This window comes from Hyposmocoma kahamanoa, unplaced genomic scaffold (genome assembly GCF_003589595.1).
Source record: "Hyposmocoma kahamanoa isolate Upper Pololo Valley unplaced genomic scaffold, ASM358959v1 240, whole genome shotgun sequence".
Classification (NCBI taxonomy): domain Eukaryota; kingdom Metazoa; phylum Arthropoda; class Insecta; order Lepidoptera; family Cosmopterigidae; genus Hyposmocoma; species Hyposmocoma kahamanoa.
This window is the reverse complement of record NW_020653757.1, coordinates 1125000-1149122: the sequence shown is the minus strand read 5'-3', so window position 1 is coordinate 1149122 and position 24123 is coordinate 1125000. Positions and strand designations below refer to the sequence as shown.

Sequence of the window (24123 nt, the reverse complement as noted above, 5' to 3'; positions counted from 1 at the left end):
GACAACTGCGTTCCGATTGGCCAGCCCGAATTCGAAACAATTGACGGGTGTCGTCAATTGCTTCACTTCAAATAGCCCAGTTTAACTTGAACTTTGCTAAGATGGACAAAATTTGAAAAATGACATATTTAATTACCGATTACATGTGATTCCGTTTGTTTTGTAATTAGGTGTTTTGCTGTTTTTCCCACACCACCCAGTGGAGCAGCCGCCCAGTGTTAGAGTTATTATCTTAGTTACAATAAATACAGAATATTTTTGGAATATACGGAGATGTACACACAGGTCAGTTGGTGGCGATGTACTGTTTCAGATTTCTAATTTGTGACTTATTCGTTAAATTCAGTTAATTTACAAATGTCTAGTAAGCTAAAATTTGGTTTTAGTGGGAAATAAATTAAGAAAAAAAGATTTTTTGACCCACAAGCTATTTCAAAAAAAAAACGTGACCCGGTAATGAAATTAAGGAATACCTATAGGACAACGTTCGAAGTGTGCGGTAAAAAATTACAAACATCGAGTCATTAAAATTCTAACAGACACGTTGGAAATTCTTATTTATTGCCCTTAGTACACAATGTAATAATTACCATCACTGATACCGTGTAATTTACTTTTTTTAAGATACAAGTGACGGAAACGAACAAGTCTTGCGCCTGGCGTTAAACGACATGCTTGTCCATAATAATTGCTGTCATGAAACCTTTTTGGGGAATTTGTCGTTCCCCTAACGAACAATAAAACGGCCTCGTGAACTTCATGAATTGTAACATTTCGTAGTTTTACAAATTAATTCTATCAAACTGAGAAAACAATTTTCAACTGCTGACATGACAATTCTGTAACTAAAAAACTATTGAATATTTTTGGCGCGTGTGACACTCTCATTGGCGACTCTCGTCCAAAGAGACTGCCACAGCGAGCCGGTGATAATAGGCGTCTAAAGCCGCCACACTTTCTTGGTAAAACTACTACTACTTGGCTAAGTTACTTCAGTTCGTGAAATTAGAAGTAGAATCTGAAGAAAGAATAAAGCTGATTCGTAGTAATCAAGGTAGAGACTATGAATTTACTGATGCGCTAGGCCCTTCAGCAGCGCCTTTTTCCACGGTAACTAAGAGCAGGAACATTAAGAACGAAAAACCAACGGAGAAATATCAAACTGATAAGATTCAAACTTGCATACGGTGTGACAAAGTTTCTCACATAAGTTCGGAATGCAATTTTGTGCAACAAAAATGTCTTTAGAGAAACGACGTGATTTCTGGATGCGGAAAAACGCATGCTATGTATGTTCAAAGGTCGGTCACATGGTAATGAAGTGCAGAAAACATGTAACATGTATTGCTTGTGGAAGACGACACTTTCCTATCAAAACAAGAGGTGTCGGAGAAAATTAAAAACAGACAAGCAATATTAATTCAAGTGACGTCTTGTCAAAACACCGGAACAAAACAAAAGAGAAGTGTAGCGGAATATTTGCAATTGAAAACCATTGGTCAAACAGAGATAAACCATACATTATTCGGTGGAGTAGTCACTCAAAGGAAAAACTATAAGTTGTATGAGTTAATTATTGAGAATATTGATGGCAGTAATCAAACTAAAATACAGGTGTTTCGGTAAGATACCATCTGTGGTCATTTACCTAAAGTTAAGTATGGTAGTAACTTACCGTCAAAGTTGCAGCAAAAAGGTGTGCATATTACTAACCATATGAATCATGTTAAAGAGATCAGTATATTAACAGGTTCTGATTTTTTACGTAAATTCTGGATTCTGATGGGATGGTCAGTACAGATGGATGATTTGCTGGCTATGGAGACTGAATTGTAGTTGGACTATCCAGGGCCCTACAAATGGGATATACCACTGTAGTATCAATGAACTGCAGGTAATCAGTTTTGATGTGGAGGACCTGTAAAAATTAGAATCTTTGGGAATCAGAGATGGCACTGAGTTAAAAACAAAGACTAGCGCTGAGGCGGAAGCGTCAGAATTTTTTGAACAAAGCATAACAGTTGATAATGAAGGGCGTTGAATGAAATACAATTTCTTTGGAAAGGTACAGTTGATAGTCTGCAAACAAATGTTGATATTGCGAGGCGCAGGCTCAAATCAACTACCAAAAAACTAGTTAAATCAGAATTATTAGATGATTACAATAAGGTGTTTGATGAATGGTTAGATAGTGACTGGTTAGATAGTGATAGTAGAGTTAGAGTTGAGGAAGTGGCCATTAATGATACATGTAGAGGTCACTATTTACCTCATCACGCGGTTGCTAAGGGGTCTAGTGCGACAAATAAAATAAGGCCAATATTTGACGCTTCAGCTGTCGGTAAGAATGGGTTGTAACTAAATGACTGCTTAGAGAAGGGGAGCAACTTAATACAGAACAGATACCAAGGCTATTGATAAATTTTAGGAAGCGTTCCTACAAATATCAATCAATCCGGATGACCGTGATCTCAAGTTTCTTAAGTGGAATGACATACAAGATTTAGACAAAGGTTTTAAATCATATAGACGTCGACGCGTTGTGTTCGGAGTGATAACCAGCCCGTTGCTGTTGTCAGCAACAACAAATATTACACCATTTGAAAAAGTGTGAATGTAAAGCTTTTTGGAATTAGAAGGTTTGCTAAAATGACTGTGAGGAAATGTGTTACTTGCCGACGACATAGTTCTAAAGCAGGTGATGCACCGCCCAACTGCATTTAGAGAAAGTAAATTATGGCAGAGTGTTTGAGGTAGTGGAGGTTGATTTGGCTGGTCCCCTGTACGAAGGTGCAGATGCTGCAGGCAGAAGTGCTGGGTGGTTTTATTCACGTGCGCGACTATAGGGCTGTTTATTTGGAGTTGACTTTGTCGTTATCTGTCGAAGGTTTTTTAATGGCATAAAAGAGGCTACAAGAGGGAATGTAAGAAAATTATCAGTGATAACGGCACACACTTTCCAGGGGCCAATAATATTTTGAATGATGTAAACTGAAACAAAGAGGCTTCGAGAATAAGTGTAAATAAGATTGAATGGCGCTTTATACCTCCTCAAACGCCATGGTGTGGAGGATTTTGGGTGCACGGTAGGGTTTTTAAAATATTTTGCGTCGTATGTTAAGTAAAGCGTGTTTGAGTTTAATGGTAAATCAGACTATTATGCGAAGCAGAGGCGGTTATTAATTCACGCCCAGTAACTTATGCACCTGATAACACGGAAAATTTGAAACCGCTTACGCCAGCGATGTTTTGTACAGAATCAAGTAGGAAGTGATAACAATTTTGCTGCTTAAAATTCTGAAAAACAAACTGTTAGGTTGCGGTATATTAAAAAACTAGTTAAAGAATTGAATACTTGTTTTAGGAATTAATATCTTTCGGCTCTAGTTGAAAAACGCAATAATAAAAAGGGTGCAGAAATCAATAAGGGAGACGTTGTATTAATTGGGTCTGATAGTACAAAACGAATCAATTGGCCTTCGGAGTTAATCTTACAGACCTCAGCATCAGATGGGCAAGCTGTGGTCACGCCTGCAGTCACGAGTCCTAGACAGTCTTCCCAGGAGTCTACCAAATCTGAAAGAGTCTCACGTGCTGGGCGACCCATCAGAATCCCGCATAGATTAAATTTGTAAATGTAAGTTTAGTTTAGTTTTTGTGTTATTAAGAGGTAGTTGCAGATGTATTAACTCTTCACCTGGAACGGCGGGAGAATGTCGTGAAACCATCTTGGTTAAACATTTATTTGATTGGCTTTAATAATGTATGTCACCTTTGTCTGTGTCAGATATGTTTTAGTTATTTTATTAGAAGTAATGTTTTTATTGAAATACTTTTGAAATAAATGGAAATTATCTCCCAATGCAGTAAGTGTTGTAATAAGGGAGTAAAGGCTGCGGCCTGCCGTATCGTCTGTCCATGTCAGGACCTGAAATTATCCTGACAGTTGCAGTGACAGCTTTAAGTCGCAAATATCTAAGGGTCCCTGCAACTGCGCCTGTCACCCTGCGGCGTAAGTTGTCAAGTTCTATCTGCCTATAATTTCACCAGCACCCTTATCCTTCAAAGCCGGAATGCAGTAACGCTCACAGTCCCAACTATCAAACGTGTGAGACACGTAGTTTTCTTTTAGCTTCACTGTAGTCGGTTAAAAAACTAGAACTTACCTGTTTAGTAATATTCATCAAAAACAAGTACGAGGGGGTGTCCCCAACGCAGAATTCGTTCTTTTTGCCAGTCCTTAGTTTGGCCACCTCAAAGTAGAAGTCGCGTAGGTAGTGGTCGGCAGGCTGTTCACCGAACCCTTGGAACCGAAGTTGAAACGTACCCATATTTGGCGAATCTTCATAATAAGCGGTACGGTAACTGTGACACAAGAAAAGATAATCTTATCCGTAAGAGAACCATTATATAACATTTCAAATCAATAGCAATAATGCTTAATTTAAACAATTTATATTTATGTAATAATCTGTAGAATGTTGTGATTAATTGTACATTTTACTGTAGTGTTATTCTTACTATATGTTACTGACCTTATACAATATTGTTTGTCATCCCTTAATTAAAAAAAAACAGACATGTCTACAGGGACACAAATACTTCAGGCTTATAACTCTCTTCCTTCTGCGTCTGGGGTTAACAATACAAAATAAAAAAGCAAAATCCACGGGAACGTTCCCATATCTTCCCATAAGTTTTTGATTATAGTATCCTACCCAAGCTTTTGGTTATAAGACATGAGGGACCCTCGATCAGCCCGTTGACGCAGACTTCATCCGGTTCTCAAAAGGCTGGACGTCTTGGGTGAGCGACCCCAAGGACGAGGATTCATTATTGTCCATATAGGTATCAGAGCTGTTGGCTCGCTCACCTCCCATTGTGCATTACATATCTAGCGGTTGCCACCGCTAAACCGTGGCGGCTACAGGAACACTAAATATACCGTAGGTTTGTTTAACAAAATATTCGCGATCATGGAAAAGTAAAGAAAATACTTTTCTCGCGAATTTTTAATATTTTTTGCAATCATTAGTTGTGGTGATCCCTTTTTATTACACATACATAAATTATATTAACGCACCCATCTTTTCTGAGTTTGTGGAAAATGAAGTCGTTGTTATTTAAAAACGTTTTGACAAAGCGCTTTCGGGCCTCGGGCAAATCCAGTTCATTCCTGCCTGTCAATAAAGCGTGTAGTGCCCAAGTAGTCCCATCTCCTATGATGTTGTAACTGAAAAACAAATTATAGTTCTGAGACCTAGCTGGAATTAGGTAGAAGGATCAGGCAGATGACAACTTAATTAAAAAACTGATCGAATAAAGTTTCAGACGAGCATGGATAAGTTAGTTAGACCAAGTCAAAAGGAAATTAAGTAAGCTCTAAGAGAAAAAATGCAAAGTGCTGAATGGCATTACCTACATGGACAAGTGTCCAACTCAAAACAAACATAATAATAAAAAATATCCATTTTGAACTCCAAGGTAACTCAACACATTGCTGATAACAGCGTGATGTCTGGTGCTCATAATGGATGTAGGAGCGGTAGCCGCGGTAGTAAGGACGCGGCTTGTCCGACGCAGCAGTCGGAATTTCTCCGCTGCCTGGATAGCCTACTACAATCTGTCTTTTTTGAAAACGATGTAAAATGACATTTGCGAGGTTGCCAGTTTTCATAAAGTTTTAAATAGTTATGTAGTTGTTATCGATAGATTGTGAAAGAAGATAAAATTTATCGAGTTCTTAGGTTTTCGCGATTGTTACACATAGAAAATGATACTATTTTTCCGGATTTAAATTGCGTATATTTGTTTTTTCAAACAAACCGACGTTTCGGGCCCTTTACAGGTCCTGTGGTCACGGTTGACTGAGTTGGTACAGTAATCAATCAGTATCATGTCTAATATTAATGCAAACCACCCTATTTTTTTACTATAGTTACAAAAGTTATTGACTAAATACCTTATTTTTAATTTTACAAGGAAAACATTCCAATTTACGCTACATTACGTTTTACAAATTATTTTATTGAATGATTTTTTATTAAGTTCAATTTATTATTATGTAATTAATAAAATTAAAAATCTTTGTTTCAGAGAGCACATGTGACAGTAATCTCAGTAATCTGTGACAGTAATCATGCAAAGACCTGCCATTTTACCTTACGTGAGAGGTGTTACAGACAAGATCGGAATAGTCCTCAGGCGTGCATCTATCAAGACTTGTTTCAAGCTCCTGAGGAAGATTTCTCAATTCCTGAGACCCGTGAAATGTAACATCCCCTTACAGGATGCAGGAGTTTACAAGCTTGACTGTGAAGTGCGGTCTCTCTTATATTGAACAAACGAAGCGAAGTATTTGTACCCGCGTCAAAGAACATACAGCTGATGTCAAACATTGTCGCGTAAACAAGTCTGCAGTCTGCGAGCGCGTCATGGATAAACCTACACATTCAATGAAATTTGACAAACCCCAGGTCCTTGCAAAAAGGTCCGTTATATACCCAGGGTGCCGCGAGAGACCATTGAAATTATAAAACATCCTAATTTCAACAGGGAAGATGGTTTCTCCGTACCACCAGTTTGGGATCCAGTATTTCCTCTGATAAAAAATCCCAAACAGACATAAGACTGCAGTACTAATTAATATGTTTTAGTTTATTCTAATTTCTATTATTAATTCATAATAAATTGAACTTAATAAAAACTCATTCAATAAAATAATTTGTAAAACATAATGTAGCGTAAATTGGAATGTTTTCTTGGTAAAATTAAAAATAAGGTATTTAATTAATATCTAACATTTGTAACTATAGTGAAAAAGTACGGTGGTATGCAATAATATTAGACATAACTAATTGATGACTGTACCACCTCAGTCAACCGTGACCATGGGACCTGTAATTTCCCGAAACGTCGGTTTGTTTGAAAAAACAAATATACGCAATTTAAATCCGGAAAAATAGTTTCATTTCCTAAGATAAAATTTTGCCAAAAATGTTTGAGTTATGAATGTTATGACGTTCGAAAGATTTCGCTGATCCCACCTGGGATCAGCGAAAACAACTAACACACTATCTAATGTTTCTCAAGTTTTCTCAATTTCGTTGAAAATATCGATTACATTAGTTACGAAAAGCTTTTTAAGCTGCCAGTATTGCTCCCTTTGTTCCTGCTTCAATACCTACCTAGTCAAAAAAGTGGCTTCTAAATCATTCTTCAAATACTCATAGCTCTCGGGCATCTTCCTGATAAAACCATTTCGGGACGTAGTATCGTAACCGAACATCAGCACATTGATGGTCTTTTCTCGGCCACGTGGAGGACCCAAAGGTTTTACCTTCGACCGCAAACCGGAGACTACCCCTAACCACTTCATTGGGCTGTCACTGAAAGATATATACAATGGAATATAATCGTACAATGCGTGCAGAATTTTAGAAGTTTCCTGAGACTTGTGTGCAAAAGAAGTGAAAAAAAAATGTTAATGAAAAGAAAGAAAATACATTCAATTGAATATCTATCAAAAGGAAAAAAAAAACAAAACAAAAAATAAAACGTAAAATAAAAATAAAATAATACACTGATTATTGACATAAAAGGACAGTAATATTCAATTGCACTAAACTTAAATGCGTCTTAAACCAATGCTTAAATAGATGACACGCTGTCAATACGATGTAGGAACAGTGTCTTTGCATTATAAGCAAGTGCAAGTGGACATATCGCAATGCATTCCCAAACACCACAAAAGAAAATAACGAAAGAAAACTAAAGAAAAACAAAACATAATCATGGCATTATTAACGTAAAACAGAAATCAATAATTACAAAACAAAAACACAAGCAAAACAAAAAGTATAAATTAATTAAAACACAAACTCTTCATATAAACGAGGACAAATAAAAGATGCTTTGAGTGACGCCAGGCGCGGTTACGAAGGGTCACTAACTCAGTATTTGCTGGAAAACACAATGCATTCCCAGTACTAATTTTCCATTAGGACCAAATACTAATTTTCCGTTATACACACAGTACTAATTATACAGTACTAATTTTCCGTTATAAGCGAGGCAATTAAATTATTACACAATAAAATACAATAGATATGTGTGTCAAATAAATCGATTCTGATTTATATTAGTTTTTAACCGACTTCAAGGTTCTCAATTCGAATGTATTTTTTGTGTGTATGGTACCTCATGGTGGTATAGCTGCCTCAGTAACGGTCCCATTCAAATTTGAAAAAAATATTTGGGGTGGCAAATTAGGAACAAATCAGGTTTACCATAAACTTGGCAAATAGATGTAATACGAATAAAAAAGCGTATAAGCAAACTTTTGAGGTCAGTTTTTTTAAAATTATTTATGTTACATTTCTTTATGTACAATACACTCGGCACTCGCGGCTATATTAACTCAAGCGCACACTACACAAACTTGACGCGGTTTTTACTCTTGCTCAATATTGAGCAAAATCCGCACAAAACTGTAACCTATTTGGCTTACTGTATACACAAGCGGTGGATTATTATTCGTTGGGTACCGCAAGTTTTTGTGTATTTCAAACTAATGTCTTGTTGTTTCTCTTGTTCTCACTATTAATTTGAATTCCTGTTTGTATCTGTTTTAATCCGTTTATATTGTTATGCGTTTGAAGCAAGGCAATCTTTCAGCAAGGTTCTTTCTATTTATCTATCATTCCTTTGACAGATGAACCAATGTCGTGTTGTCAGGGCTTGTGTTAATCTTGAAAAAATAATAAAATGCTCCATATTATATTTTTTACGCGTGTCCATAAAAGTTGCAGTGCCACTCAGAGCTTTATAACACAAAGATCTGAAGGGCTCTGTCACTGCGCCCGTCACCCTTACACATAGGTTGATAAGTCTCATGTGCCTGTAATTACTCCAACTCCCTTTCCCTTCAAAAATAGGTAAGATGACAGTACTTTAATAGACGAACTCTTTCACAAGGAGCTCTACTGCAACATTATTATCAACATTATCTGTACATAGGGCGCACTATAAGTTTCCGGAATTGGCCACTTACATAAACAATATTTAAAAAATTATTACAACATTTGAAAATGGAACTCCTTGGCTGTAGAATACAATTCGATTCGTCTAACTGACACTTGTTTTTACATTGTGCGTCATTTTATAAATTGGTTGTCTACATCACCATTGATTTAACTCGTGAAATTTTCACAGTATGATTTTCTACGACTTCAAGTGTAATTTAACAGCTCAGCGGAGCTTCACTCGGCTTCAAACTGCTTTTGGCGATGAAGCACCATGCAAGACGACTATTTATAGCTGATTTGCAGAATTCAAACGTGGTGGTGTCAATCTCAGTGACGAAGTTCGTGATGGTCGCCCGTCCACTGCTGTGAACAACAAAAACATCGACGCTGTGCGCCGTATGATCAAAACAGACAGCATGTGACATACCATGAGATTCGGGCATCTTTAGGCATAAGCATGAGTCAAATATAATCAATACTACACAAACATTTGGGTGTGAAAAAGCTGTGCTCTCAGTGGATCCCACACAATTTGACTGAGGCTCTGAAAACGGATCGCGTCACTTGGTGCAATGCCATGCTTACCAGATTCAACGAAGGGACGTCAAAGTTGGTGTGGGACATAGTAACAGATGACGAAACATGGATTTATAGTTACGATCCCAAAACAAAGCAGCAATCTAGCGTATGGGTCTTTCGAGATGAGCCGAAACCACCAAAACAACTACCAAAGTGGCGCGCGTACAAAGTGCCTCTAAGCGGCTGATTGCTTCTTTTTTTAATAAAACTGGAATCGTTGTACCGTGAATAGTGATTGATACACGACCATTTGTTTGCCGGAAGTTATTGACAAACTCCGTAAAAATAACCGTAAACGTCGTATTATCTTGCAGCACGATAGTGCCACTTCTGACACGACCAGACAGACAAATGAATTTTTGAAGGTGAACCACGTTGACCTTATGAGCCATCCTGCGTACAGTCCCGACCTGGCACCTTGTGAATTTTATTTATTTCCAAAAATTAAGAATCAGTTACGCGGTCAACGATTTTCATCACTTGAAGAGAAATATGAAAAATATGTTTCAGAGATTGTGACGGAGGAGTGGCATAAATGGTTTCAAAATTGGTTCATTCATATGAAAAAGTGCATTAACGCTAACGAAGAATATTTCGAGAAATAAATTCATTTCTGACCATTTTTAGTATTTTTTTCTTATTAGTTCCGGAAACTTATAGTGCGCCACACTTTTAATGCAGTTTTATAGAATTTTCAAAAAACAATATAAAAATCAATATAAATATTGATAAATCACGTTCTTTTACTTGCTTGGCTTTTTACGTTTGATGTGTTCTTTTTTGATATTGAACCGATATTACGAAATTAATCATGTGAAAAAAATCTTTCTTTTTTTATTTGAAGTAGGAGGCAAATAAGCAGTAGGGCCACTTGATGAGAGGTGGTCATCGAAGCCCATGGACATCTGCAACATCAGATGAGCTGCCCATGCGTTGCCAGCCTTTGAGAGCCCTGTTGACACGCTTTTTGAATAACTCCATGTCTAAGCATAAAGGAAAATACTTCAGGAGAAAAATCATTCCACATCTTGCAGGTTGGAGAAAGGAACGAACATGATACCCGCGTGGTTTTACAATTACAGGCATCTATGATGTAAGGATGGGCTCTACTTCTTTGGCGGCAGGTGCGATGGTGGATTTGAGACAGTGCTATCAGTTCGAAAAGTTCCTCTGAAAGAACACACACAGAGAGTGTGTGAGTTAAAACCACCTGTGAGTTTGGGCTCATTATATGTGAAATTAAATTCCCTATAGGGTTTCCCTAGTGCTATGTTGAGTGTGTGCGTTATTATTATAAATCAAATATTGAAATGCAGTCTCCGATTTGTGCGACATGACACTGCCAATCAATGAGACGACTGCATTTCAAATCCATTTTTTCAATTGGTCCTAGAAAGGTAGTTTATGAGCATTCATCTGCAAAACTTAGGGCGCCATTGTACACAGGAACAGTATATAAAAAAGAGAAAAAGAGTGAATTCTGAGGCTGGCCAGCCAGTTCCGTTTGTAATCTCATCTTTCTCACTAACTATATACTTACTTGGCCAAAGCTGTACCAGTGCACGTAACTTTCACATTATCTGAATTTTCAAGTGTGAAGACTTTATCGCTAGTGATCATTGTGGACTTTGAGTCAACGTAGTAGTCACGATCGGTCTTGTGAATGATATCATAAAAGTAACATTTTATATCCTTAGTTGAATTCAATATACTCGGGGTTACCGCGCATTTACTAAGCTGAAAAAAGAATATTTTAATTATTTTAGTAGCCGTAGAGAACGAGTTCGTCCGAGGAAGTACTGCCACCATATCTGTTACTGCCACCAAGCAGTAATGAGAGCATTACTGCGTTCCGGATTTGAAGGGACTTGTCAACTTTATCTACTTTATGTACCGTACTAAGTAATGTTTCGAGCTTTAAATACCATATACTTACCACAAAATTGAGAGACGATGATGATTTGGAGCGACAGAGGCGGACTATAGCCATGAAGAGTAACATGTTGGCGCGTCGATTCGCTCATTGCACCGTTCAAGTAAAAATAACTCTGTTTAGGGCTTACTGTCAGGCGTTCTACACTAGTCAGTTGTGGTACCATTACACTAAGCGAGCTTTTGATAGATCCAGAGTTCAGTACAATAATGCATTTCGCGCTATGCTGTGGCTGCCCTGGCGGTGTAGTGCGTCTGGCATGTTTGCCGTGAATAGAGTAGACGATTTTTTCGCCATAATACGGAAGAGATATCGGTCTTTTCTTGTGAGAGTGAGCGATTCGGCCAATATAATTATAAGAACAGTATGCGATGCGTGCTACTTTGTAAGTGACCACTCCATTTTTAAAATTTAAATAAATTAATTTTTGTTATACTATTATTTCTAATGTGAATTCAATTCAATTTAATGTAATTCTCAATTATGTACTTCATTAATAATTATAATATTCGGTACATAAAATTCAATTCAATTGGTTATGTAATGTAATGTAACGTAATGTAATTAATAATGTTAAATTTATTAATGGGTGTATACCTAAATAAAGAAACATTTTATTTTATTTTATTTATTTTATGTCCAAGTGGCACTTCTACTATTGTTGGTAGTCATGTCACTTACCAGATCCACGACTTATTCGTCTCATTCATTAATGTCACTAAAAAAATACAAACATTCTCGGCGCTGCGTAATAGGGATCACTTGGTTAAGAAGTAACAGTTGATTAAAAGGCCGTGGTAGCCGAATGGTATAACTTATAGCCTCTCAAGCTGAGGGGGTGGGCTCGAATCTGGACTCGCACGTCTGAGTTTCTCGGAATTTATGTGCGAAATTGAATTTGGAATTTATGTGCGAAACTGAATTTGAAATTTACCATGAGCATTTCTGGGACGTCGAAAAAGGTTCACAACTCTCGGAAACCGTGTGAAATCCCCAACCTGCATTAGGCCAGTGTGGCTGACTGTGGCTTAAAGCCTCGCCTGTGTGAAGACCCGTGCCCAACAGTGGCATTAATAAAAGGTGATAGTTAACACGCAGATTATGTCACTGCTTCAAGTTAATCCTGAGACATAAAATCCAACAAAGTCCCATGGACCTGTACTTGCGCCAGCTCCCATTATTGCTACACGACAGCAATAGGTACGGTGGCAGTACCTTCTTGAACGAACGCTTTTACAACTACTATATTTTAAGCAACGTGAGTCACAAATACTAAGAAACCAATTGTTATAGATATGAGATCTAATATATTCTCTCCTTAGATATTTACAACGGTTATGTGCGTTATATTGTAGACCAGTAAAAGAAGGGGTAAAAGGGCAACAAGAAGGCCCAAAAATGCTTGTATTCGTATACATATCCAATGCTTTATAAGCAGTTAAAATACGTGAGGTTTACATGATTGAGTATTTGAGGTTTACGATGCACACGTCCTTTCTCTTCGAGAATTTTGATGGGAGTGACGACGGAAGGAACCAAAGTAAAATTAACGAACAAAAGTAATTAGGGGCCGATTCAAAATTTAAAATCTAACTGGCCAGGAAACAGAAAAGAGGGTGATAAAAAGGTGAGATGACTATGTAGGAGATGACGTCGTAAACTGATGACGTCGCTCCTCTGAGAAGAGGGTTTAGGGTATCACGCCGCACAGGTTGATTTAAAAATTAAAAATTAAATAAATACTAAGTCAAAAATTGTGAAAAACTTACGTTACATTTGACCCAATCCAGGTCATCGCACACAATTTGGGATAAATTCCGATTGAACACCATGATCTCGGGCGAAAAAGGATCCAGCTTTGGAACAAAGCATCCTGTGCGTTTGTCTTTCTTCAGAGATTGTTCTAGAGCACGTTGTTTTTCCCTGTCAGTATCAATATGACAATAAGTCAAGAACAGCAAAAATCGAAGTAAGTTACCTCTCACGGGCGCTGCCAGTTCGTTGCAACGTGGTTGCAACGCTATGATTTCAACGCACCAATTAATACGGACGTAAGTCTACCTTAATTGTGAACGGTAGTGTTGAGACATGATTCAACATCATTTTAGAAACTTCAAATTAAGGAAATATATTTTCAGAAAATTTAAACAAAAATTATTTAGAAACAGAACTATTCCTAAAACAATATAGTTTAAAAAAATAAAACTTACTTTATAAGCTCACTGAAACACAAAAAAAAATGTTATTAAAATATACGTAAACAAGTAATTGCAACAACCAATATTAAAAGCGACTTGACATGGCTTCAAATACAGGAAATAATAAATTAAATATTGGAAATTAACTATTTCTCGAAATCAAAATAGCGTCTATCTATAATTTCAAACACACCAACGTGTCTAGCTCTTTGCAAGTCCCATGGTCAGTCAGTTGTGATCATAACACCTATAAAGAGACCGGAACGTACAATACGCAGTTTAGATCCGGCAAAATTACGTACCCTTGGTATAACAAAGCTACATGTGATCATATGTAAAAGTGATAAAAATAATACGAACTATATTATGAATTTTTTTAACTCTCCATTTCAAAGCGAGTCACTGGAGGAGAAGCGGGAATGAATAAACTTTGTACATAATCGAGTTCTTAGGTTTTCGCGATTGTTACACATAGGAAATGAAATTATTTTTCCGGATTTAAATCGCGTATATTTGTTTTTTCAAACAAACCGACGTTTCGGGCCCTTTACAGGTCCCATGGTCACTGACGAAGACTGTACCACCTCAGTCAACCGTACAATACATCCGTACAATACGGATGTATTGTACGTACTGTTAACTATCACGTAGGTAACTGGCAAAGAATCTGCAGTTTAGGCGAGAAGCCACTACACAACTTATTTAAAAGCACATCTACATGGTCGAAAGCTTTTCGAAAGTCAAGGTACAAGACGTCAACTAGTATTCCCAGACGTTCGTAAATGAAATCAACCAGGTTCAACAGGTTTGTTTGTAGAGATCGGCCTAAAACCATGTTGTGAATCACAGAGAAAGGGTTGTAGCTACAAGTCTATCTAAAATAGATTCAAATAGCATAGTCGGTTGGTTGGTTGGTTATATCGAAGAGAAAATGGCTATCGGTCAGTAGTTTTCTGATTGTGTCGTTTGACTTGGGAATAGAACGTACTCGTGTAACCTTCCATTCTTTACATCCTTTTAATATAAATGCAGGAAAACTATCTGCACCTGAGGAGCTTTGAGATATCAGATTGGATATGCCAGTTTCGATATCTCATAGCGATATTATTTTATCGATATTAATATAATTTGCAGAACTGGATATGTCTTCACGAGTAATCTTTTCATGGTTAAGGAGAGGTTTGCGAGGCAGAAATACACTAGAGAAAAGAGTCGAGATGGCTTGAGCAGCCTCTCCACCTTCATAATATTTCCCTTCGTATGAAACCATAGTTTCAAATCCACCTTTGGTATTTAACCTGCTCATATATTGCCAGAAGGAAGGAATGATAAGTTTGAATACGCCTAACGTAACTATCGTATACTAGTGATATTTGCAGTTTAATATCTGCCCTGAGCCTAGAAAAACTAGCATATACAGCACGGTCGCCAGTACGTTTCCACTATCGACGAAGATTGGCTTTCTGCTTAATGTCTCTGATTAGGTACGCAGTGAACTAGATCAGGTACCGTCTACAAGGCATACTACGTCCTATCTTTATAAGTATGCATGGGTCGAATATACCATACATTAACCGATAAACATTCTCTACAGCGACATTGGAATCACGGGTCTTTGTATGGCAATGCTAATGCTTTGGACAAAGTAGTCTTTGTCTATTAATTTTTTGAATAAAATTTTGTACAGATGAAGGGTACCGGGACCCCACGGGTCAAGGGTTTCGGCTCCAAAGGCTGTAAATAGGTAGTTGGAGGCGAGGTCCTGGTACTTATTGACTTTGTATTCCTTCCGCCAGCTCAGCTGCGGAGCCAGCCTTCTTACTGGTGTGCTGGAGATGGGATTTTGTTGTTTATTATTTTAGTAATATAGTCCTGTGAGCTTATTAGTTCAACCCTGTTTATAGTTTCGGAGTACAATGTCTCCGATATATTAATAGATACACCTGACTTAATAATTGAGTTTCCTAAGGTATAACGGAACCCTATTCAATACCTTCTCGCAGAATTTTTCTTGACGTTTGATGATTTGCCCGTCAAAAATAGACTGAAGTAATACGACGCCAACACGAGTAGACCGAGACCTATCATCGGTAATAGCATCGACATCTGAAAAAAAACGACTACATTTAATGCAATACACCGAGCATTCAAAGCTCGAAAGAAATGTATACTTTAATAAAATTGAAAATTGGTTCTCGTAAATTTTTACTTATTTATTTATTTATGATCAGGTTACAAAGACCTATAAATATATCAACCTTAAAGACTGACGTACATAATAATTTAATAATAGTATTTATTTATTTACATTGTGGACCGCGACGTATGACGCAACGTGAGCGTCTGGTAACCGTCCTCGGAAAAGATGGCACATGACACCCTTCGCCCAAAAGTCTTCCTTCATAAAGATCGACAAATGTTAAGTTGTTACTCTCACTACAAATTAATTAGATGAAACTGCTCGATCGTCAGGGCAGCATTGGCTTTCACTAGTATGTACTCCACAATACGCGCAGACTTTGTGGAGTAATGAAGTCGTAACGCGTATAGTAACGTCTTCGGTACCGCTGAACGCAATAGATGATTGGGGCATATCCGAGCGGTGCCACTAAGGTTACGGCTGGTGTATTTCTTTTTCTAAAGAAGTAAAGCTTCATATTACTGTTAAAGACAGAATGCCTAACAATACAGTAAGAGAGCGTTGTGGTATGATAAATGATCGGGATAAAGAAGGAGATGCTTCGAAGGTTAGATCATGTAGAAAGAATTAAAGTTGGTAGATTGACGGCACTTTATAGAACGAATGAGGAGCTGGGAGAGGTATCGTTTGTAGGCTATACAATACTGAAAACTACGTGTTCGTGGTGTGAAAAACGGCCGTGACGGCCAAACGGCAGATGTAGGCGAAATAAGGCAAAATAGAGGCCGAACTGTCAACCTTTTGAATATCTTTATTTCTTAGCCGAATCTGGCCGTGTATGGACTTGAAACCCAACGCACATATCGCAATCAGATTAGAGATGTCCATAAAAAATGCCGCATCAAAAGCATCAGGAATATACAGGCATGAATAAAGGGATTGATAGGAGTGGAGGAGGTCTATGATCTCTGCCTACCCCGGTGGGAGATAGGTAGATGGTAGCTGGAGGAACCGAAAAAACCAAGAGCTAGAGGACATCGTATCGTGGGATAAATCAAGTCTTGAACACTCTGTTGGCTCGGACACCTAGAAAGGATGCCAGCTCATAGGGCGGTGACATGAGACGCCCTAGAAGTTGACGACCGTTTGGTCGGCCCAATTACCAATGAACGAAGTGGTGAAAGACCTCCGCGTCTTGCACGCAGAGAACAAGGAGAACATCGCACTAGATAGGGTGCTCTCGATGACGCTGATATTTGAATTTACCGCGCAAAATTTCGACATTTTCATCTTTGAATCGTAGCAGCAATAGTTTGATTGGCTCAACATTTATTTCCTTATTATATCCCTTACCACACATACGTAATTAGCACACAAGAGCAAGACAACGTCACCCAACTGATACACTTAGCAGACGAAGAAGAGAACCCTCGCTTCCGCCAAGTCGATCTTTCGCCTACGAATGCAACAATGGCCTCCGTTAATTTATTGTGAAAAATTATAGTGAAACCATAATCAACTGAAAACTATAGTGAACGTACGTTTTGGTAAAGTTGTAACATCAAGAATCGCTGCCTGGGCGGGGCAAGGAATCGGGATCGCTCAAACCGGTACGCGGTTGGTTTCAAGAAGTATTGTGCTCCCAGCTTACCTACTCTTATTTGTTCCAATCAACCATACTTCTTTATTCATATACAGTCCACAAATTGAAGACATCGTTTGCATTCCCCGCATGGTTGGCCGGTTTGGGCTACCCGCAACTAAATCGCGCCACCAGTAAGTAGGTGAAGTTTTCGTCTACATTTTAGTCTATATCTATTACTACGTAGGCATTAAAATACCCGTCACTACGAAAATAAAAATGAATCTCCAGCAACTACAAAAATGTTACTTACTGTGTTACAAAATTATATGGTAGAGTACACTTCCAGTGATAGTGTCAAGTGAAGGCGAAAAAGTCTTTCATTTCTTATTTATAGCACTTATAATTGAACAGACAAAGGTACATCATATCAATTATAAAATATTTTTAAAATCAGTTGCATTGTCTCGGAATCCTGTTACACATAATCTATGAATGACGTACTTATCAAGTTTTCAATAACAAATTGAAAAAAAATGAGTTGTTTTTGAAATATGTTTTCATTATAGGGATAAAAATTATCTTTTGGTTGTAGATTACTACAGTAAATATGTTGAAGTTTCCAAAATAAAAAATTTAAACACTGTTATAACAATTGAACATTTAAAATTTATATTTTGTAGATTTGGCATACCTGATATTTTGTATACAGATGGAGGAAGAAATTTTTGTAGTGCTAAGTTTAAATAATTTGTTATGAAATGCAATTTTATACATAAAACAAGTGGCCCTATGTATCCTCAGTCCAATGGACTTGCGGAGCGTTACATTGAAACTGTAAAAAAAATATTTAAGAAAGCAGATTATGAAGGTAAAGAAAAATATTTAGCTTTACTAGAATATAGGAACACCCTTAGAATAATAACGTATAGAAACCTAGTCCGCACACGCTAAGTGTGGCAAATTGAAGCGCTCCCAAAGGGCCTACACGAGCGGGCGGGCCGTCAGTGCTCAAGGTCAACTTGCACCGCGAACAGCTCAAGAATTTTAGCTAAAAATAACGAAATGTGCGGTAAATGAGTGTAAAAATACGTCAGACAAACATAAAATAGATACTAACATCATATTCCACAAGGAAGTAACGCGATTCAACTTGTATTTTTATATAAATATTCACTAAAACCGAAAATTAACCTACTTCTAAAACTAGGATAAATTAATTTGATTTTTGCCTCACTTGTGACAGTTCGTTTGATATGAAACTATCATTCTATGCGTTATTATTCTAAGGGAACACCTAACTAACGAGAAGGAAAATACAAGGGCTTTTACCTGACTTTAAAAAGGTCAGTTCCAAATATGTTACAGTACAAAATATATTGTATAATAATGCTTTTATGCAAAAATTTTATAATGATAGACAAACCATAAAATTGGCAGATTTAAAAAATGGCCAGAATTTTGTACTGTTAGATTACAAAAAGCCTAATTGTTATACTGAAATAAAATCAAAAGATGTAAGACCTAATTCGTATAAATTGTTAACTGAGACTGGACAAGAGTTAGAGGGAAACAGAAATATATTTTTGTGCTAGTAAGAATCAAGAAAGAATGCAAATTAGGAGTAGGGATGAAGGTAATGACTGTGTTACAAATACTAGAAATTCGAACCCAAAAGATAATGAAAGTATTACAAATGTTCTGAAAAAACCTTCTGAAAAAGTAAATAATGAAGAGCCGTTAAGAAATGAACCTTATGTAACTAGGAGTGGCACGGTTGTAAAAAAGCACAGTTATTATTTGTACGAGTAGGCATCACCATTTTGTTTTGTATTTTGTTCTACTAAGTCTATAAGTTTCTAAATAAATATAAGTTTCTAAATAAATGTAAGTTTCTAAATAAATGTAAGTTTTTAAATAAATGTAAGAGTCTGAATAAGTGTACGTTAATAAGAATTAAATTTAAGTTTAAAAATTTTGTTGCGTAGTTAAATTCAAGTTCTTGTAAGTTTAAGTTCAGTTTTATTTTAAGTTTGAAAGGAAAGGGGATGTCATAGTGAGATACATCCCTAGTCGATTGTACAGCTCTAGGGTAAGAACGAATAACTATTGTCTGTGATTTTGAATACACTTCACTTTTACATCTATGGTCACCGGTGTTTTACTTAATAAATTCCATCCTATAATATCTTGTTTAATAGTTATGTTCAATCGAACTAGTATATACATATACGTAGGGCACTCAATAAGTTTTGAGATACTCGAAATTTAAAAATGGAACGCACCCGTATTATATGTTTTTAAAAAGCAAATTTATTTAAAAATAGATCACCAAAAGCAATTTAGCTAAATTAAAAAAAAATGACATTGTTAGTCATTTTACTACAACGCTTCCCGCGCTTTTTCTTTGCAATAATGGATCTTAACTGTAAACATTTGCTATGATGCTTGCTGTGCTATGATCTTCTATGATTTTAAATGCGGTTTAACTGAACAATTGAGTTTGGAACGTTTGCAGTCAGCATTAGATGACTCTGCTCCTTTTCGTGCAACGTTTTTAGGTGGTTTAAGGAATTTAAAGGAGGCAAAACTAACCTTGAAGATGACCTAAGAGGCGGACGCCCGGAAACAGCAGTTACTGCAGAAAATGTGTGGACATCTGAAATTTTGGTGCGAGAAGATCCACGAATCACGTACACGAACATTGAGAAGATCCTAGGCATTAGTTCAGGGAGCGTCAATACTATCCTGCATCAACATCTTGGAGTGAGGAAGCTTTGTTGTCGATGGATCCCACGATTGCTCTCCGGTACTGAAAAACAGGCTCGAGTGGAATGGTGCCGAGAAATGCTTATACGTTTCGAAAACGGGACATCGAGACGTGTTTCAGAAATCGTTACTGGTGATGAAACATGGATCTATCAATATGATCCAGAAAGCAAGAAGTAGTCGTCGGTGTGGGTCTTGGCGGAGGGACAATTACCGACAAAGTTGCAAAGACCTCGAAACGTCGGCAAAAAAATGGTAGCTAGTTTTTTTTCTCGGAGCGGACATTTGTCGACGTCAATGTTAGAAAATAGTAGGTCTGTTAATTCAGAATGGTACACAACAGTAGCATTGCCAAAAGTTTTCCAAGCTGTGCGGGAGAGGAGACCAAAGACCGGGCTTTGGGGAATCATGCTGCATCACGATAACGCCTCTTCACATACGTCCCTCAGAACAAAGGCGTTTATTAAGGAATCTGGTATAGAAACCTTAAATCACCCGCCGTACAGCCCTGACTTGGCTCCCCGCGATTTCTTTTTGTTCCCAACAGTGAAGGAAAAATCAAAGGAATTTTTTTTAATGTCGAAGAAGCAGTGGCTGCCTACGAAATGGCAATTTCAATGCTGACAGATCAAGACTGGCAAAAGTGTTTTCAGAGTTGGTTTAGACGAATGAAACTTTGTGTAGATAATGATGGAGAGTATTTTGAAAAAATGTGAAATAAATTATATTAATATGTTTGATATTTTTTCTTTATCTCAAAACTTATTGAGTGACCTACGTATTATATAGGTGTAAGCAATGACTGCATGTATTCCCTCATCTTTATAACCAGGCTGTAATAAATCATCTTTGTAACGAGAGGCTGTGTTTTTACTTCGCTCCTAGCCCTCACCCTACGTTAGAAAAAAATATTTATGTGGCATCATTTTTAACCGACTTCAAAAAAGGAGGTTCTCAATTAGACTATGTTCTTTTTTTTGTATGTATGTTACGCGATAACTCCGGTATTTGTGAACCGATTTTCATGATTCTTTTTTGTTGGAAAGGGGGTACTTCCATAGTGCTCCCATTTCATTTTAAAGAAAATCATCCATCTCGAAGGGTCGCTGTTCACGCATGAAGGTTCATTTTATAAATAGCGCCTAACTTTAATTTAGGAGCAATTACTTTAATGGTTGATTTTGCTATTTCTCCAATTCAAGGCGTTTTTCTCTCAATATACTTTGAGTGTCGTAGTGAGAACCTATTTTTATTATCTCCAGTGTCAAGTCCTGTATAGTGGCGAGCTAGGGGATATTTCAATAAAACTTAGTAAATAGACGTAATTCCACGTACTTTTGGGGTCAGTTTTTTTAGTACTCTGTACTGAGATATCGTGAAATAAATATTAAATAAAGCTTAATGACCAAACCTAAAAGCCCAAAATTGTCCCCATTCAGCACTTGACACTGTCGATAATCATAAGAAAAACAAGTTTTAAAAGACATTAAAATAACAGAAACAGTTTTATATTATTTTCCATCCGTGTCGCACAGACGGGAAAACAAAAGGAAAGAGAAGGAGAGAAAGCTCGAGAATGGCGATAAATGAGCATATAAAAAAGAAGATCAAAGTGACTAGCTATAAAAAGGTCAAAGAGCTGGTTAGCTGGTTATGGATCGTGAAGAATGGAGAGGCTATACAGACAAGCCCTGGCTTTCAAAAAGGATGATAAAATAATGACAATACAACCTCAAATGGCTTTAGTTGTTTTCGCATAAAAGTGAAAGTGTTGAATCAATCTTTTTTGAATAAATATATAGTAAAATTAAGGATATACACTGATTAGTTTGAAAACACGATTCCTAAAAAATTTCACGACAGACAAAAAAAACACTACTTACTTCGAAATTTTACAAAAAAACCGCTGTATTTGAGAGTTACTTTTGTGCTCGTTCGCAGGCAGCCAAATTGTCTGTGAGTGACGGCTCCAGTGTGGTCTCCGGTTTTCTTCAAGTATATCGTGGAGTGCCACAAGGTTCATTACTGGGACCACGACTATTTGTCATTTACAGTGCTGATTTGCCTAGAGTTATAAAGCATTGTAGGTACCATTGTTATGCAGATGACGTTCAGTTGTATATATCAGTGAATCCTAATAATTTATGCGAAGCGCAGACACGCATGAACGATGATCTTGAGAGAGTTGCTTAGTGGTCTGCTCGGTATGCACTAATTCTAAATCCGATGAAGTCCAAGTTTATTGTATTTGGTAGTAAAAAGCAAATCAGACATCGTAGACAGTGAACCACATATCGAGATCGCGGGTAGTGATGTGACTCGAGTAACAAAGGCGTTTTGAAAGTCACGTACTAGATCAAGTTAGGAACTGCTTTTATTGTCTTAAAATTTTATACAAAGTACGTAATTCTTTAAGTGAGCATGCTCGTATTACCTACCATCTGCAAATCACTGATCCTTTTTAAACTGAATCACGGAGATATAGTTTACGGTCCTCGTTTGTTGAGTAAAGCCCTACACCTGATTCAACGTGTACAAAATGCTTGTTGTCGATTTTGCTTCTAAATCCCACCTCGCACCCAAATCACGCCATATTTAACCAATGCAAACATATTAAATAAAGTTCCAAAAACCAGAGTACTTGTATGGAAAGTTAAAATTCTCCACGTTTCACAACAAATTTTCTATTAGAACCGAGACCTGTTAGACCTCTGTTAGCAGGACAAATTCATCGCACTGTGGCCTTTACTGGAAGCTTCCGCTATCAAGCTACAAAGTGTTGGAATAATATTCCAATCCCGCTTAAAACTAAGTTTACATTTGAAAAAACATTTGAGGGAATTTATTTTTGATAAGCAAAAACTGGGTATTCCCAAACGCTTTACATAGCGGAGGCTTCTAGAATGAAGTCCCTTTACTTCATAGACATTTATTATCATTTTATGTTACAATGACTCTCATCGCTATTAAGTACTGGTTATTATTATTTTATTTTAATTATGTCAATCATGAATTTGTATTACAATTTTTTACTGAATTTTTTTTAGTTACTAATTCATTATTTTTTTACATAGTACTCACGTGATACTAACACATATGCACACTACATTCACCTCACAATGTTTTTGCTGTTGATGCACCGAAACGCGCAACCCTCAAAAGTGGTGGCTTAAAATCAGTGCCTTGCTGTTGGGCAAATTTTGCTCTGGGCCACGACCTATTTGGCTTGCTTTAGCACACACAAACTGTTAATCATTAGCTTAGTATTTTTTTTTCTTTAATTTTGATTTCTGTGTGTCTCTTTTAATCAATTTACTCTATTATATTGTTGTGTGTGTGTGATACAAGACAATAAACATTTTATCTATCTACCTCATTTGAACTTGCAGCACCTTTTATATAAAGCACTTGTGATTTGAGCTCTTTATGCTGTATTTCGCCCAAATTTTAATTTTCTTTTCAGCTAACATATGCGATTTTTTTTAATAACTCTTCCAATTAATCGATATGATGTGTTTTGAGCATAGGTCGGAAAAAGGTGTAGATGATGGTGCTAATGATTGTGATGGTGCGGGTGGTGTTGATGATGCAGATAATGCTAATGGTTCTGTTGATGCTGATGATTGTGCTCAAGGTGCTGATAATGCTGGTGGTGCTGATGATTCTGATAGTGCTGATGCTGTCGATCGACCGTAGCAATCGGAAATGTCAAGCAAATCTGTAGGGACCTTTAATGTGAATCGTATTCACGCTATATATATTTCACGAAATATTTGTAGAAATAGCGTTATTTGAACTGATCAGTTGCACATTACTGTCCATGATAGAACACTGGCGGAAGGCGAAGTAGATTATGCTGATTATGCGGTTGATGTTAATGGTGCTGATTCTGATGG

At 37.1% G+C, this 24123-nt stretch overlaps 2 protein-coding genes and 1 long non-coding RNA gene across 3 annotated transcripts in view; 1 reads left to right on the top strand and 2 right to left on the bottom strand.

Moving 5' to 3' along the window:
• The window catches only part of LOC113228793, a 16194-nt gene extending 2809 nt beyond the window's left edge, over window positions 1-13385 (bottom strand). Inside the window, exons 1-5 of the mRNA XM_026462177.1 lie at window positions 13308-13385; window positions 11146-11342; window positions 7188-7388; window positions 5084-5233; window positions 4167-4365 (exon numbers count right to left, since the gene is read on the bottom strand). Of these exons, the coding sequence (XP_026317962.1) occupies window positions 4167-4365; window positions 5084-5233; window positions 7188-7388; window positions 11146-11342; window positions 13308-13370 (810 nt within the window). The 5' untranslated portion in view covers window positions 13371-13385. The remainder of the gene's footprint in view (window positions 1-4166; window positions 4366-5083; window positions 5234-7187; window positions 7389-11145; window positions 11343-13307) is intronic.
• Window positions 13386-13407: 22 nt separating this feature from the next.
• On the bottom strand, window positions 13408-15812 carry LOC113228792. The gene is made up of 3 exons (XR_003310339.1): window positions 15730-15812; window positions 13749-13760; window positions 13408-13461 (listed from the first exon to the last, which is right to left on the bottom strand). It is a non-coding gene; the product is annotated as an uncharacterized LOC113228792 (long non-coding RNA).
• A 599-nt stretch (window positions 15813-16411) lies between these two features.
• Window positions 16412-20407, top strand: LOC113228749. Its single transcript, XM_026462113.1, has 2 exons — window positions 16412-16483; window positions 20030-20407. The coding sequence occupies exons 1-2, from the start codon at window positions 16412-16414 to the stop codon at window positions 20405-20407; spliced, it is 450 nt and encodes a 149-aa protein (XP_026317898.1).
• The last annotated feature ends 3716 nt before the right edge of the window (window positions 20408-24123 follow it).